Source organism: Hyalella azteca, unplaced genomic scaffold (genome assembly GCF_000764305.2).
Source record: "Hyalella azteca isolate HAZT.00-mixed unplaced genomic scaffold, Hazt_2.0.2 contig1311, whole genome shotgun sequence".
Lineage (NCBI taxonomy): Eukaryota > Metazoa > Arthropoda > Malacostraca > Amphipoda > Hyalellidae > Hyalella > Hyalella azteca.
Genome location: NW_025931632.1, coordinates 195,230 through 211,284, shown reverse-complemented (window position 1 = coordinate 211,284; position 16,055 = coordinate 195,230). Strand labels below are relative to the sequence as shown.

General features: G+C 39.4%; 1 protein-coding gene across 1 annotated transcript; it reads left to right on the top strand.

The window, feature by feature from the left end:
* The first annotated feature begins 754 nt into the window (after nucleotides 1–754).
* On the top strand, nucleotides 755–15,651 carry LOC125178435. Its single transcript, XM_047882154.1, has 4 exons — nucleotides 755–1,306; nucleotides 2,926–3,086; nucleotides 3,907–3,928; nucleotides 15,521–15,651. The coding sequence occupies exons 1-4, from the start codon at nucleotides 874–876 to the stop codon at nucleotides 15,649–15,651; spliced, it is 747 nt and encodes a 248-aa protein (XP_047738110.1). The 5' UTR covers nucleotides 755–873.
* Nucleotides 15,652–16,055: the final 404 nt, after the last annotated feature.

The following is a 16,055-nucleotide window of genomic DNA, read 5'->3' as shown; positions in this document are numbered from 1 at the left end:
ATCGCAGCGCCATTCCCCCTAAAGCGGCGATTTTCATAACTAACAAACGCGGTTAATTCTTGCACGTGTGACGGACATTTAACATTTGAGAACGCGCGCCCCTAAATACGCACAAAGAATGTAAACAAAGAAAAGTTTTGAAAAATTAAATCGTGAGTGCGAAGTGAAAATTTTTAAAGTTTAGCTAGTTTAGAGTGAGAGAAGTGAAGTGAATAGTGAATTGATAGGACAGTGACTTACCACGTCTTTCTTAACTCGCTTTCGTGTCTTTCTGACTATCTGTTTGTGATGATCAAATCTTGCAATCGATATTTCACCAACTTTCCCGCTAGCTAGCGCTCTGAAACTTTTAGGGAAGCTCAGCTCCCGATGACAATACAATAATCAATAATTTGTTGCATATTTCGAGGCGTATATATCACTATTATAAACAAATTAATTTTCGAAGTGGAAGTTTGTTTTCCCTTAATTGATCGCAGCGCCATTCCCTCTAAAGCAGTGACATTCCCTCTAACAAACACGGTTAATTCTTGCACGTGTGACGGACATTTAAAATTTGAGGACGTGCGCCCCTAAAAACACACAACGAATGCAAAGAAAGAAAAGTTTCGTAAAATTAAATCGTGAGTGTGAAGTGAAAGTTTGTTTAGCTAGTTTAGAGTGAGAGAAGTGAAGTGAATAGTTCATTTGATAGGACAGTGACAATCTACTGTAGTCATTTTCACATTTCTTTTTATGTTCTATTACAGTGAACATTTTATATTTATATATTGGTGAGTATAACTTTCGAAAATGGTGAAGGAAACGGCCACTCAAAAGAAGTGACGGCTAGAGAAGGCAAGACAGAAGTATCAGGAGAAGCGCTCGCAGGAAATGGAACAATGTAAGTCAGAACGACTTACTAAGCGCCAAAAAATGATTGAATCTGAGGCAGAAAGCCAGCGTGCAGAGCGCTTGGCTAAACATAAAGAGCATATGGCTGCTGCTTGTGCGGTTGAGACGGAAGAAGAGAGGGTTTCTCGCCAGGCGCGTGATAGAGAGCGACACGCTGCTGCTCGTGCGGAAGAAGAAGTGAGGTCTTCTCGCCAGGCGCGTGATTGTGAAAGGCATGCCAACGCTCGTTTAGATGGAGAAGCGTATCAAGCAGAATTGCAAAGCCGTCGCACTGCTTATGCTCTACGCTCAGCAGGATTTGAATTCCGGCAGGAAATTGCTGCCTTCTGCGACCAAACCTGCCCCAAGGGGAGTTACCCAGAGCAGAGCCTTACTCAAGCGTCTCCTGGTGGCAGCAAAGTAAAGTCTGAAGGTGAGCCATATTCCATGTGCCTCACTAATCAATTGTTACTATGCAGAGCAGGAACTGAGGTTATGTCAGTTTATCAGACTTAGTTCTTATTTGTATTTATTTCTTGAGAAATTCAATGCAAAATTTGATAACATTGTGTGGGAATATGCCACCTCATAAGTCTAACTCATCTGAGTAATATTGTTAGAGGTCAGCCCCTTTTAACTTTTTTGTCTAATACTCATATGAATCATTAATTTAGTGAACATTATATATACTGCGAGATACCGTCAAATGGGGTAAAAGGGGACGGGCGGGGTAAATCGGGACGCGCGTCCCACATTTCTTAGAAATGTTGTAGCAGCTAAACTAATCAAAACATTGCAAAACTAAAAATAGTGACGTAAACTTCAACATTTTTACTATCTATTATGTATAAAGCTAGTCGAGAAATCAAACATTTGCTATCTCTAAAAAATCGCTGAAAAAAGTGTGAAAAGTGCCATTTTGGAAAAGTACCTCTGCTAAGGTCTGGAGCAAAAAAAATATTCGCCGTATTAAAAAATTTTACTTGCATAAAAGTTGCACCCAGGTGTCGGCTTGAAAACGTAATTGACAGAATTTGCCTATCTCATTCCAAAAAAATGGCAGCCATTTCTGTGCGACGGGGTAAAAAGGGACACCCCCTGGGGTAATTTGGGACATCCTTAAAATGCATTTACAGTTGAACCTCAGTTAGCAAAGGCTCCAGTTAAAAAAAAAAAAAAAAGATTAACAACAAAGAATTTTGATTACATTTACCTCACTAAGCAAAAAAAATTCACTTATCAAAAAATTAGTGCATCATCAGTCATTACAAAATTGTACATAGAATGCTATATATAGAATTGTGCACCGGGCATCATAGAATGAAAAGTAATTGACCTAAACTATGAATTTTTCCCCAAAACATGTGATGGTTGTCACTACAACATTATTTTTGGTTTCAGGTATGTTTTTCACAATATTTTTTGTTATAGTGAAATCACTTGACTCAATTAAAATTGTGCAAAGTTACAAACCATCCTGTAAGCTTACAGATACAGAAGAAAGGCTACATGGCTGCTGATATGAAGCTTGCAGTGGACAAGGAAGTTGTCAATGCTCAATGGCATGTCCATGGATACAGTAATATCACATTAATAATACGGTAATTAATGAATATGGTAATATCATATCAATAAAGGAAAAACATGTCAAAATCACAGAAAATGTCATTTATTTTACATCTACATCATCTACAATGAAAGAGGAGGACTTCAAAGTACTGTTAGTAATGGATGAGTACACTCTGCATGCTTCAAACGTTTTAAAATTAACTTATATTGCAAGTGTCCTGGATTACCCCGTTCCCAGGGGTAAATTGGGATGGTTTTATTTTGCGTCTGGCACCTTACGAGTAGCATATGAAATTATTGGAAGATGCCATTCGATAGCCCTCGCAAAGAGCTATAAAATGAGCCTAAACTTGTTTCTGAAATGTTTCATGGTAAGAAGTTATTAACAAAAACGCTCAAAACCATCCCTTTTTACCCCGTTTGACGGTATCTTGCTCCATAGCCTTGTGTTACCAGTACATTAATGTGGTACTTATTTTCCAGCCTTAGAAAAGGCTGATCCTCCATCAGCTCTCGAAATTCCTGCTATCTTCATCAAAGAGGAGCCTGAGGATGAAACTGAAGATGTTTCCATCAAAGAGGAGCCAGAGGATGAAACTGGAGAAGTATCCATCAAAAAAGAGCCATTCATATATGGAAATGAGGTAGATGGAGCTAAAATGCAAATGTTTAGCAAATAATTTGAAGTGCCTGCACAGATTTTCCTGGTAAAAATTGGCAGAATGCTATTTCTGTAATCGAATATTCAAATTAGGCATCACGAGATCATAACCCAGTATTTAGTCTAAAACATAAAAAAATAATAATTATGTATGAAGCTCTCTCATCTTGATTTGATAATTTGTTTAAAGTTATGGAAAATTTTATTTTTAATTACTTACATTAAATTTTTTATTTTAAATCTAAATTCACTTTTTTCCTGTAGTTGTCTGTATGTGATTAAAAATGGAATGCATATGATTAAAAATGGAAATATGATTAAAATGGAAAACTGTCCAAATAATTTTCTTTTTGAAATACTTCTCCCATGCTCGTCCATGAATGGTTAAGAAAAGAGCAGAGAATTGCTAAGAATAATACTGGATAACATTCATGTCAATTGATATGAGTTTTTAACCCTAGTGATGCAATGTCAATAAAATAAAATAAAGCTTTTCTTCAAAATTTGTAAATTCTAATTTGATTTAACCAGAACTTACTAAAAATGTGCACTTGCTTCTGAAATTGTGAATATGTTTAAAAGTCCATTTTAATTCGAAAAGAGGCAAGTGAAATATTTGCATTATGAAGCATCAATTTGAGAAAACATTTTATAGCCAATAATTTGTGATGCTACCATATTCATGTACTGTTAAGAGGTTAGGAACTTGCAGGCAAGTCTATGAGGAGTTGTATATTATATCATTCTTCATAAAGTACACACATGACTGCAGCCACATCAATATTGTCCTCCACATCCCCCAGGCTTGTTCAACTGCACATCTCAGCCCTGCACCTGCACTCTCCTCTTGTGTGCCGTGCAAGACAGAAGCTCAAGTTGAGGCTCATGACGCCCACCCAAACTCCTCACAGAACATTTCTGCTCTGTTGTTAAATCAGGTGAATATTGTAATTTCAGCTTTTCATAATTTACACTACCCAATGAATTTTCGAGAGAACTTCCCAAATCTTCCAAATTCCTAATATTTTGCCCTATTCTCCAGGTCAATCTAATAAATACTTTTAGTGAAACTGGAACATTTTCCTTGTACATTTTTAATCCTGCAAGTAAAATTCGATTATTTTTGATCTTCAGAAATAGATGGCAATACCTTTGATTTCCCATAAGCAAGGACCAAATCCTTGAACTAGACATCTAGTTTATGCAGTGTAGAAAGAGGAGGAAATGAGCTTGAATCTGTTACATTCAATGTAACATTATCACTCTCTTGAATCTGGAAACACATTTATGGAAAATTTACCAGGTAATTACCTTTTTCTCATCTTTTTGGTGTTCATTATTATCAACACAACACCACTTAGGACAAGGATGAATTGTTTGGGCTGCTAACTGTAGTTCTTTCATCTTGAAGTTGTCCATGGTCTGCTTGTGATAATATTACATATCCATATTATATATAGCAGAGTAAGTCCTACTTCATGTGCCATGAACTACCATCAATAAGGACACAGAAATTGAGAATTAATATTGAGCATTAGAATAGCAAAATACAAATTCTAAATTCATCGATTATATTTATATTTTATAGTTAATATTTTTATTATATCATATTTATATTTTTATAATTTTAAGTTAATATTAAGTTTTGTGACTTTTCTGTTGTGGTTTTATGGTGGGCAGGAGAAGTGAACATGGCATCAAAGGTTAGGCTGAGGAGTTTTAGGTAGTGTTCGAGTGGAAGCAATAGGTTATTAATTAGTACATGAGGATGGTAGAGGTACTGGGTCATGTGAGGTGTTAAGAGGGTGACTGTTGATTTGATTATTGAGATTTCCAGGTTTGATGATGCTGAGTAATCCAGATCAGACTGGGTGAAAATTTCCAAATGATTAAAATATTTGTCACAATTTATAATGTTTGTTTTGGCAAATCAGGGATTTCAATGAGAGTCAAACTTGAAAGTCAGCATTTTAATTTGGCTGTTATTATGTGAGATTATTTTAATCATAAAAACCATAGCTCTACTACTAATCAGCATAAAAATTTTGAAAAATTAATGTATCTAACATAATGTGAAATAATAATGATGCTGAGTAATCCTTAATCTATATTTTTATCATAAGCATGGCAAAGGTGGGTCAGCACCGGCATCACGAGAGGCTGCTGGTGGCGCTGACGGTTCTGGAGCGTCCAGCTCGAAGCAACACATCAGGCTTGGGTGTTCCCAGCGTGGATTGGTGCCTGCAGGTGGAGGCCAACTGCAGCAGCGCATTGATGTAGAACATCCTGCTTCAGGACCCGCCCACTGCTCTAAATACACATTTAGTTCAGGGAGTGGACTACTGCCGCACATTAATGCTGAGCATTTGATAGAAAAATCATTTCAATTCCCTGACTGTGAACAATCATGTACCACTAGAAAATCACTACAAGAGCATATCAACTCAAATCATTTGAGAAGAAGTGAACACCAATGCCAATTCTGTTTGAAATCATGTGCTACTGATGCTGATCTCAAACAACATATTCTCTTGCATCATCCTCAGAGAAATGCACAGAAAAACTCCAGGGGTAAATCATTGGTGGTTGCAAGGAAATGTTGCACAAGCATTGCCTTTCTAAACGTTCATCAATGAAGAAGTTTCTCTGCTCTGAGTGTGATTATGCTTGCAACAGGAAAGGGAACTTGGATAGTCATATTCTTTATAAACATTCAACAGAAAAACCTTTCCAGTGTTCCAAGTGTGATTATGCTTGCACCATAAAAAAGAACTTGGAATATCATTTCCTTTCCAAGCATTCAACAGTAAAACCTTTTCAATGCTCTGAGTGTGATTTTGCTTGCATCACAAAAGCGCGTTTGGAATGTCACTTCCTTTCAAAGCATTCAACAGAAAAACCTTTCCAGTGTTCAAAGTGTGATTATGCTTGCACCATAAAAGGAAACTTGAAAAAGCACTTTCTATACAAACATTCAACAGAAAAACCTTTCCAGTGTTCCAAGTGTGATTATGCTTGCACCATGAAAAAGAACTTGGAATATCATTTCCTTTCCAAGCATTCAACAGTAAAACCTTTTCAATGCTCTGAGTGTGATTTTGCTTGCATCACAAAAGCAGGCTTGGAATGTCACTTCCTTTCAAAGCATTCAACAGAAAAACCTTTCCAGTGTTCTAAGTGTGAGTATACTTGCACCACAAAAAAAGGCTTGAAAAGTCACTTTCTACACAAACATTCAACTGAAAACACTTTTCATTGCTCCAAGTGTGATTATGCTTGCACCACAAAAAAGAACTTGGGATATCATTTCCTGTCCAAGCATTCAACAGTAAAACCTTTTAAATGCTCTGAGTGTGATTTTGCTTGTATAATAAAAGGGAACTTAAAAAGTCATATTCTTTATAAACATTCAGCAGTAAAATCAATTCAATGCCCTAAGTGTGATTATGCTTGCAAAACAAAAAAGGATTTGAAAACTCATATTCTTTATAAACATTCAGCAGTAAAACCTATTCAATGCAGTGAGTGCAATTATGCTTGCATCACAAAACAGGCTTTGAAAAAACATTTTCTCCAGATGCATTCTACAGAAAAAGCCCCTCTAATGCACCTCTGAGTGTGATGATACATGTACCAAAAATGCATATTTGAACAGCATATAATCTCCAGGCTCCATCAGAAACCATTTCAGTGACCCAAGTGTGAAGATGCATGTGGATGGAGGGAGCTAGACACAGGAATCAAGTGCATAACATTTGATCTTTTGAGACAACAGGACCAAGCTATGTAGAGTACCTAACCCAAGACACCCACTGCCATGAAGGAAGAGGGGCACAGCTGTTCAATGTCCCTCAAAGGTGGCAGGCGTTCAGAACAGCGTGGGTATGGAAGAGAACAACAAAGCCTCTCACTTGTTGGGGCTTGAATGCTGTTCATTGGAATATCAGCATCCATTTTTCTTAAAGACTTCATGAGGGGCTGGAAGCCGTCAGTGTTGTGATAGTGGCAGTCATGCTCCTGAGGGTAAATGTGTTGCAGTTACCCCCAGGTTTACAGACTGATGGTTACTAACTTTGCTGTTGGTTTTCTGATACCAGAATACACTTTTGTATTGTTGTACAAGTGATTGACTTTACCAGTAATTTTGTGACTGTGCAAAACTTGTAATGTTTTTGGTTCATTGAATTTCATCATTCGTTGGTGTCAACATTTGTTTTACATTCTTGTGGGCAGATTTAACTGAATAAGATTTGTTGATAATAAACAAGTCTAAACGTAAAGTCATAGAATCGAAGATGAGTGATTTTATATTTTTAAATGTCTTATTTCCAGAAATGTTTTTGTTCATGAATTGGTATCAACTGATTCCTAATTTTCTACTCAAGGACTGAATCATTTGTTTCAGTTCCTTACAAAAAACATTTTGAAACAAAATTATGTGTACGGATAATACTGGTACATCATTTGGTATAAATTTATTCCTAATTTTGCTGCTTAGGGACTGATTCCTTTGTTTTGGTTCCATACAATTGAAACAAAATATTGTATGCTGATAATACTGATGCATGCCTTATTGTATACTGATAAAAATACACGCCTTAAAATATTGAGCATTTAAAGGACAGTATTTTTAGGTCTGCTTGCCTGGTGTTCCTTAGATCTTTTTCTTTGTATTGCAGGTACATTTTCTCTTGATGGTTATTATAACATATTTTTGTAACAGCTTCAGCAAACCAATAATCCATCCATGTTCCTCAGAAATATTCAACTTCTTAGTTATTCCATGTTTCCTTTCAATGCTCGAATTTTCTCATAAACCCTTTCTCAGTTATTACTAATTTATAGACAATTCAAGCAGTGCCAGAATTATATCAATTGATCCTTTGCAATGAACTATGTATCCTTTGTTCTTACTTTGATTATTAAAAATCAGAAAACACCAGCTTTAATTTCCCATTAAATTATGTAGTTGCACCAAGAAGGTGACGAGTTCACCTCACCCGTGGCTGGAGACTCGCAAAACTGCAACAGCATTGCAGGCCAGAAGTCCTGACGAGAGTTGCAGGTGGGGACACCTATTGTTGGGTCACCCACTGGTGTGTATGAATATAGTTCCGGTTTGCATTTTGGTGCTAAATTGCTTTCTTGATTCATATTAAATTAGTGTGCATTACCTGGTGATGGCCTTTGTGGGGAGGGGGAGGGGCTCTGCTTTTGTTTTGGGCATCCTGCTTTCCCCTTCCTTGTCATCCCAGCCTCATTCCCAGGTGGGGGCACCATTGTCATTAATTATGCAATTACTAAGGCAGACTTAAACTTCTTTGGCACTAGGATGCACAGTCTGAACTGGTTGTTGGGCTACCTCTCTGAGGAGGCTCTTATGTATGTATAGATCAATGTGGGAAACCCATGTTTTGGGAATTTATTGACATGTAGCTAAGTTATGAAACCCTTAGTTTCAGGAACAATGATCTTTTTACAGATGATCTTGCGCGGCTCCGCCATGTTTTGCAACTGGACAGTGCTCCGCAGCTCTGCCGTGTTTTGCGGCTCTGCCGTGTTCACGGATTTGCCATGTTTCACGGCTTTGCCGTGTTTCTCGGCTTCGCCGTGGTCCACGGCTCTGCCGTGTTCCACGGCTCCGCCGTGGCGTGTTCTCTCCAACAGGTGCTAAGAATAGGAAGATCTTGAGATAGGCAGGGAGCTGGAGTTACGCAGGGTTGCGTACTGAGTAAGAGTAACTGTGAAGTCCAAAATGTACCACGTGAAGAAATCACTTAGGCAAATATAACTCGAAACCCTGTCGTGGGGCCACATTGGACAAGTTTTCAGAGGCTCCCACAAATCTGAAACGAAAAAAAAAATAACGCGGGCCGGGTTAGTGGGTGGCTTGTAAACATAATCAGGTGACGGTTGAGGGCTAATGTAAACAAAGCTCAAAGACGCTTAAGCTGATTTGTTATAATAATTTACTACGGATAATTCAAGATATATAGAGAGTGCATTCAGCCATTGACCGTGATGACTAACTAATTATGACCGTATGACGTGCTCAAAATCTCTCTGTTTTCCTAGATAAGCGCGTGTGTCACGGCTGCAGCAAGGCCCAGCACTCCCACACTCAGGATGATCTGATGATGTATGTTTATGTGGAATTTTCCCTTGCCTAATGACTTTTTTAAGTAATTGTTCTGCGCCAACCTGCCAGGGTGCGGAGGGTGGAAGCAGCTGCCAATATATGGGTTTTTAAGCCCAAAATGTTGCCAAGACCCAAGACGCCAACCATTTTCAAGATGCGTCGCTGGGTAATTTTTAATGAAAAGCCATTTACGCTGAGTAATGAAAAACTATTTACAAGCCACAAACTTATTTACAAGGTTGCATGCACGTGTTACCCCAAAATCCAAATAACTAATTTTACCCTAAAATCAGTCCGATTGTACAGCAAGTGTCAACTGAACATGCAATAATGCAGTCTGACCGCTCTGCCTCTAATGTGACCGCAACTACGCAATTGTAAACTTGTTGTTGTTTACCTACATGTGCGTAGGATATTTTGGCTATAACTCATTGCAACTGATTTCCGGACAAGCTTCACTGCATCCTGATCCATCCAATGTACCTGAAACCTTACTTTTTTCTAAATAGTTGGCTGAAGACTGACAAATATATTAAATGCAAGAATTTCAATCTAAATGTGTTGTCAAGATCTTCTGAAGGTGTAAATTTTGCTACTGAAGCATTGCCAAAGATCTTGCAATATCCATCCACTCTCTGCGCAGTGGGTTCTGCGCAGTTGGCGCAATACAATCTAACTCTTTTTTTGTGCAGGAGCAGGATTGGAATTTTCCTACTTGTTCCTGAAATCTTGCAGCTCCGCCATTGGCGCCGTGACAATTTTTTATACATTTGGCAACTAACAGCCTGAATGTGCACTTTTGTTAACAATTAAATTAAAAGGAGGTAATTAATCTGGCGGGAATATCGCCGTTTGGGAAATGGCGGTAAAGCTCTAGTCATGGCCCTAAAGGTAGGTATGTGTACAAAAAATTTTCCTTTGATTGTAATGAAAATTACACCACTGAAAAGAGAAAAAGTTAGGAAATATCATATAAGTATGAGTGGAGTAGGTCAAAAAGTGAAGAAGCTATGATTTTTTTTTTCTTTTTTAATTTCACTTTAAAAATGGACCAACTTCTGTCACTTTTTTTGGAAAAACTATCATTTCTTGGCTTCCTATGAGCCAATTTTAAAGATTCATTAACCATTAGAGGCTCATGTTGTAGGCTAACTATATTCTATTCTAACTAGAATAAAACATTTTGGTTGAGACTCTGACTGCAGGTGGGTGAGGCAAATGAGTGCAACTGATAGATATGAATGCTATATTATATATGTAACTTAACATAAAGGCAGAATTGGATGGAATAAATTCAGTTTCATGGTTTTGGCACCTGGGCACCATAATTGAGCTTAAAAATATGATATTAAATTGAATAAACAAATAAAGTTTACTAATAATAATAATATCATTAATTAATATTAATATTAAATATTAACTAATTATAATAAATATTCATGAATATTTGATATTGAAAATATTATTTTTATTTAATTTATAAATATAAATAATTTCTCCGTTTGTTCCCTGAGTTTGTTTTACTTGGCTTCACGTGCTGGTACTATACCGGCCCGGACCGTTGACCTTTAGAGGGGCTGACCCCCAACATCTTGAAATATAATTCATCACTTCCACAGAACTAAAAAAGTTGTTGCACAATGATGCCATGCCCACACAGGTTTCATAGTGAGTTCACAACCTTTGTTGCACTGGGGGATCATATGGGGGTAACTGTTTACAATTTCTTCTAAAACATGGATGGCAATGCTTTTAAGAAATAGATTACACCTTTATACAAGATACAAAGAAAAATAAGGACTGGCAATATTATTAAGCATTTTATTGATCCTCTTATGATTTTTTATATTTTTACCGTAAAATTAAATAAAGCTAACCAAATATATGCAAGTCACAAAATAGAAGTGTCGACACTAAAGAAATAGGCCCATGGCCTGTTGCCGATTCTTGTACTTTCCGTGAAATATAATTGGAATATATGGTAATTTTGTAGAATGCCAACTACAAGGCAGAGAAAGGGATTCCGGTTCGAGCTGCGATCGACGACGGACGTTAGTAAGTTCCTAAGCCAGTAAGCCTACATATCTGGTTTTTAAACTTAATATTTATTTTATTAATTATATCCATTTTATCCTTATTATTTGTCTTGGTTTTTTTCCCTGTGTGTGTTCTCTCTTTGTTTCAGATTTTCACTTTCAGAGCTGTTAGACTGTTAGGTATCAATTAAAGCCAGTTTAGGCAAGGGGCTTTATGGACTAGTTTCCAGTGCTCTTATAAGAATAACTAAAAAAAAGAGAGCTTTGGTTGATTGTGGCAGTAACAGTGCTTACTGCTGCTAATCGAGTAGGCTAATCGTATTTTGACTGCCGGAACTTGGTTTCGTGGCGGATGGTTCAGAGCTGCGATCGACGACGGACGTTAGTAAGTCCCTAAGCCTACATATCTGATTTCAATTTTGAAACTTGAGATTACTGTGGTTTTGAACTCTGAGAAACCTAAGAATTAATCAATAGCACGACATTGTCAACTACGAGAATGAGGCAGAAGGAGAGTAGCCTGTCTTCAGATGAAGGCAGCAACTCTCCTTCTTTGCCTGAACTAGTTGGGTCGCCTTTACCCATGGGAAATAGATCAGAGGATCATGTATTTGTCCCAGAAACACCTGGCTCACCATCATTAGATGCATCCTCAACTATTCCAGGCTCTGCTTTTGGAAGGCCAGCTGCCACTGCCACTGGTGGAGGGACTGGTTTCTCCAGAAAGAATGACTTTGGAGGTTTTCCTGCTGGCAATCACCCTTGTGATCTCTCTTGGCTCGGAAAATTCTGAAGATGAGATCTTAACTCCTGCCCAGAGACTTGGAAAAGGCCATAGTCTATCCTCTGATTCCTTTGGGAAAATTATCGTTATCGAACCAGTGGCTGATGCTCGCCCAGTTGAAAAGTTTTTTTCAAATGACTTAGCCCTCAGCAAGGCCTTAGCTGAGTCTCCTTTTGGCCAGGCTGGAATTGCTAAGTTTAGTAAAAATTTAGGACGAAAGATTCTGGTTATTACCTTGGAAGATAAGCCTGGTATAGAAATGTCTGCTTTGCTAAGCACCACACAACTTGGTTCCTGGATTGTAAAGTGTCGTGTGCCAGCCAATCACTCCAAGTCTGTTGGAGTCATTGGACCCATGGGAGAGGATATCTCAAACGAGGAACTTACTGAAGCTTTGGATTTGGCTGGCTATACTGGTGCCTCTGTGGAAAGAATACAAAAGGTAAAGAGAAGATCAATACCTCTATGTTTAAAGTAACTTTCAATACAAACACTCTGCCCCCTTCTATCAAGCTAGGCTACCAGCGCTTCCAGGTAAACCCGTACACTGCTAAACCCTGGCAGTGCTTCAAATGTCAGAGATTTGGACACAGTGCTATAAGCTGTAGGAGTGCTCCACGTTGTGTTAAGTGCGGAGGTGCCCACAGTATCAAAGACTGCACAACTCAGGGTTTTCCTCATTGTTGTAACTGTGGCAGTGAGCACACAGCAAGCTATGGAGGGTGCAAAGTTATGAAAGAAGCACAGATAGTTGAAAAAATCAGAGCTAAGGAAGGAATTTCTTATAAGGATGGCCTTAAGGTTTTCCAACTGCAACATTCAGAAAATAATCATGGTCCTCACACAATATCTACTAAAACATCCAACAGATATATGTCACAATCTGCTCTGTCCTCTGCTGCCTCTAGTGAGCCCAAAACCTGGGCTCAAAAAGTCAAGTCACAACATCATCAAGCCATCCAAGTAGTAAGCACTGGTACTCAGACTCGGGATGATCTTACCCCTCTCACCATGCAGGGCATAACTATAAACAAATTTATTGAACTTATGTGCAAAATCATTTCTCTCTACAAACACTCAGACAACTTAGATATTGTTAAAACTGTCACTGACCTAACCAAGGAAACCTTGAACCATGTCAGCCTAGCCTGTCCAGATATTATATGCACTGATGTTCCTATGAGTGCGGGGGTTGTTCGCAAACCTGATCCCAGCATCAGACTGGCCCAGGGCTCTTCCAGTGATCGTGATGAGGGGACAATTCCCACGGTAGTGGATGCAGAAATGATCATAGATTTTCCTGAGCCATCTCTGATTATTGGCAAATGTACTGCCAGGGCATCCCATCAACCTTCTAAACCTGGAGGTAACCAGGGACCAAGCAAAGGCAAGAGCAATCATCAAAGCACAGATGTCAGCTTACTGGGAACTAAAAATAAAGCAAACTCATCCAAAAAATGTCCTCCGTCCAAGAACTGAAGATTTTACAGTGGAATTGTCACAGCATTAGTAATAAGCTTAGCAACTTCAAATTGCATATTTACACCAGCAAACCCCATGTTATCTGCCTGTCTGAAACCTGGCTCACACAGAACTATGAACCTAACTTCATTAATTATAGTGCAATTTACAAACACAGAGGAGCTCCACAGGCTGGGGGCGGTCTTGCTGTTCTTATTTGGAGTGACATCACATTCCTTGACCTGGCTATTCAACCTTTCCCTGGGGGTGCCCTGGAAGTCCAAGGCATAAAGGTCTTTCTGAAGAACAATTCCTCTCTTTCCATCCTGAATATTTATAACCCTAACCAACCAATCACTCTTAATGAACTTCAGCACTATTTTCAACAACTGGGGCCTTCAGCCATTGTTGTGGGAGATTTCAATGCTCATCACCCCCTATGGGAGCCAACAAAGGCACCAAACACTGTACTGGTAGGAACTTAATGGACCTCTTGTTCCAGTATCCAATGCTGGCTCTGCTCACACCTCCTGACCTTCCCACATATTTTAATGTCTACCTCAACTCCGTCTCCACCCTTGATCTGACCATAATTTCAACAAATCTGCAACCACTTTCCTCCATCTATACCGGCTCTGATATGGGCAGCAATCACTATCCAGTCATCACCTCTGTTGGAGTGGAGCCTACCTCCACTCGGTTCAGGCGCCGACCTGCTTGGCAGTTTGATGCTGGATCTTGGGCAGATTGGTACTCTGCCCTGCCTCAGGCTAGCACTGACGTCTCGCCCAACCTTGCTGAAGCCGCTCAGAAAATTGCAAGTAATATAGTCTTGGCTAGCACTAGGGCATTCCCACAAACCAAAGAATATGTCACACCTAAGTACAATAAGGTTTGGTGGACGCAGGCCTGTGATGATGCTGTTCGGTCTAGTAGAGCAGCAAAGAAACTACTCATTTCTCAGCCATCACAGGAAAACCTGATTAACTTTAAACGTTGTCAGGCCAAAGTCAGGTGGGAGGTGAAAATGGCAAGGAAGGCCTCATGGAGAAATTTCTGCAACACTATAACCTCTGACACTCCAACTGCCATACTGTGGAATCGGGTAAGGAAATTGCAGAATCCTTTCACTCGCAAATCACAGCCATTTGTGATGCCTAATTTGATCCGTTCTGACCCTATTTCCAAGGTGGCTGCCCTGGCAGATCATTTTGAGCAGGTTCTCTCCTCCCCAACTCCAACTCCTTATCCTAATTTTGTTGTCCTTCCCCTGGCTCTTGCTTTGAGTACTGACCTCCAAACTCCCCTCAATGCTCCATTTACATTGTATGAGCTAGAAACTTGTCTAAGCTCCCTTAAAAATTTCTCCCCAGGTCTGGACTGTATACACAACAAACACCTTTCTCTTCTCCCTCCTGAATATAAAACATGGTTGCTGAAAATATTCAATGAAAGCTTTACTTCAGGGACAGTCCCACATGAGTGGAAGACAGCACTAATCATACCCATCTCTAAGCCCAACAAGGCTTTAACCTCTACAAACTCCTACCACCCCATATCCCTGTTGTCCTGTGTAGCCAATCTGATGGAGAGGCTGGTAAATAGACAACTAAATTTCTTCCTTGAGCAAAACCACTCTTTTAGGGCCAGCCAGGGAGGCTTTAGATCTCGCTTATCTGCTATTGACCAGGTGACAAGACTGGACACTGCTATCAGAGACAGCCTTAGGAGCAAGTCTGTACTTGTTGTTATTTGCAATTTTAGCAATGCATTCGATACCGTATGGCACATCGGCCTCCTGTATAAACTGAGCAGGTGTAGGGTCCAGGGAAGGATGTTGCGCTGGCTCAGGGATTACTTGACAGGCAGATCCTTCAAGGTATTTTTTGAAAGAGAATACTCTGTATTGCATGGGATCAAGGCGGGTGTTCCTCAAGGTGCCATCTTATCACCTACACTCTTTAATGTTGTAATGAGCGACATACCCTCCGTACCAGGTGTGCGCTGCGCCGAGTATGCAGATGACATAGCCTTCTTCTCCTCTGATGCTGACATTGTCCTAGCCACAGCCAGAGTACAGACGCAGCTCTCTGCTTTCTGTACCTGGTCGCAACAGTGGGGACTATAATTGAACCCTTTGAAAACTAAATGTATGTTTTTCACAAATAAACAAGTGGTCCCCCAGCCTTTACACATCAATGGTCAGCCGATTGAGACAGTTCCTAGGTATAAGTATCTCGGGGCTGTCCTGGATGCACCCAGGCTGCGATGGGGCCCTCAAATTGAAGCACTGAAGATTTCCTGTCTCCCTATTATAAACCTACTCAGATCCATCTCTCACAGAGAATGGGGTGCTGACCGCACACTACTGATAAAACTATACAAAATCCTAATACTTAGTCGACTAGATTATGCTGCTCCACTTTATGCATGTGCCTCACCTACCCTTTTATCAAAGTTGAACGTTATACAAAACACTTGCCTCCGCCTTGCTATAGGATGTCGTAAAACAACCCCAATCTCGTCCATGGA

Excerpts from the sequence above, each read along its gene's own strand:
- LOC125178435 (XM_047882154.1), top strand. The coding sequence starts at position 874 with ATGGAACAATGTAAGTCAGAACGACTTACTAAGCGCCAAAAAATGATT. Across the intron at positions 3,087-3,906 it reads CATTCATATATGGAAATGAG|GCTTGTTCAACTGCACATCT; the intron begins GTAGATGGAGCT and ends CACATCCCCCAG. Across the intron at positions 3,929-15,520 it reads TTGTTCAACTGCACATCTCA|GTGTGCGCTGCGCCGAGTAT; the intron begins GCCCTGCACCTG and ends CCTCCGTACCAG.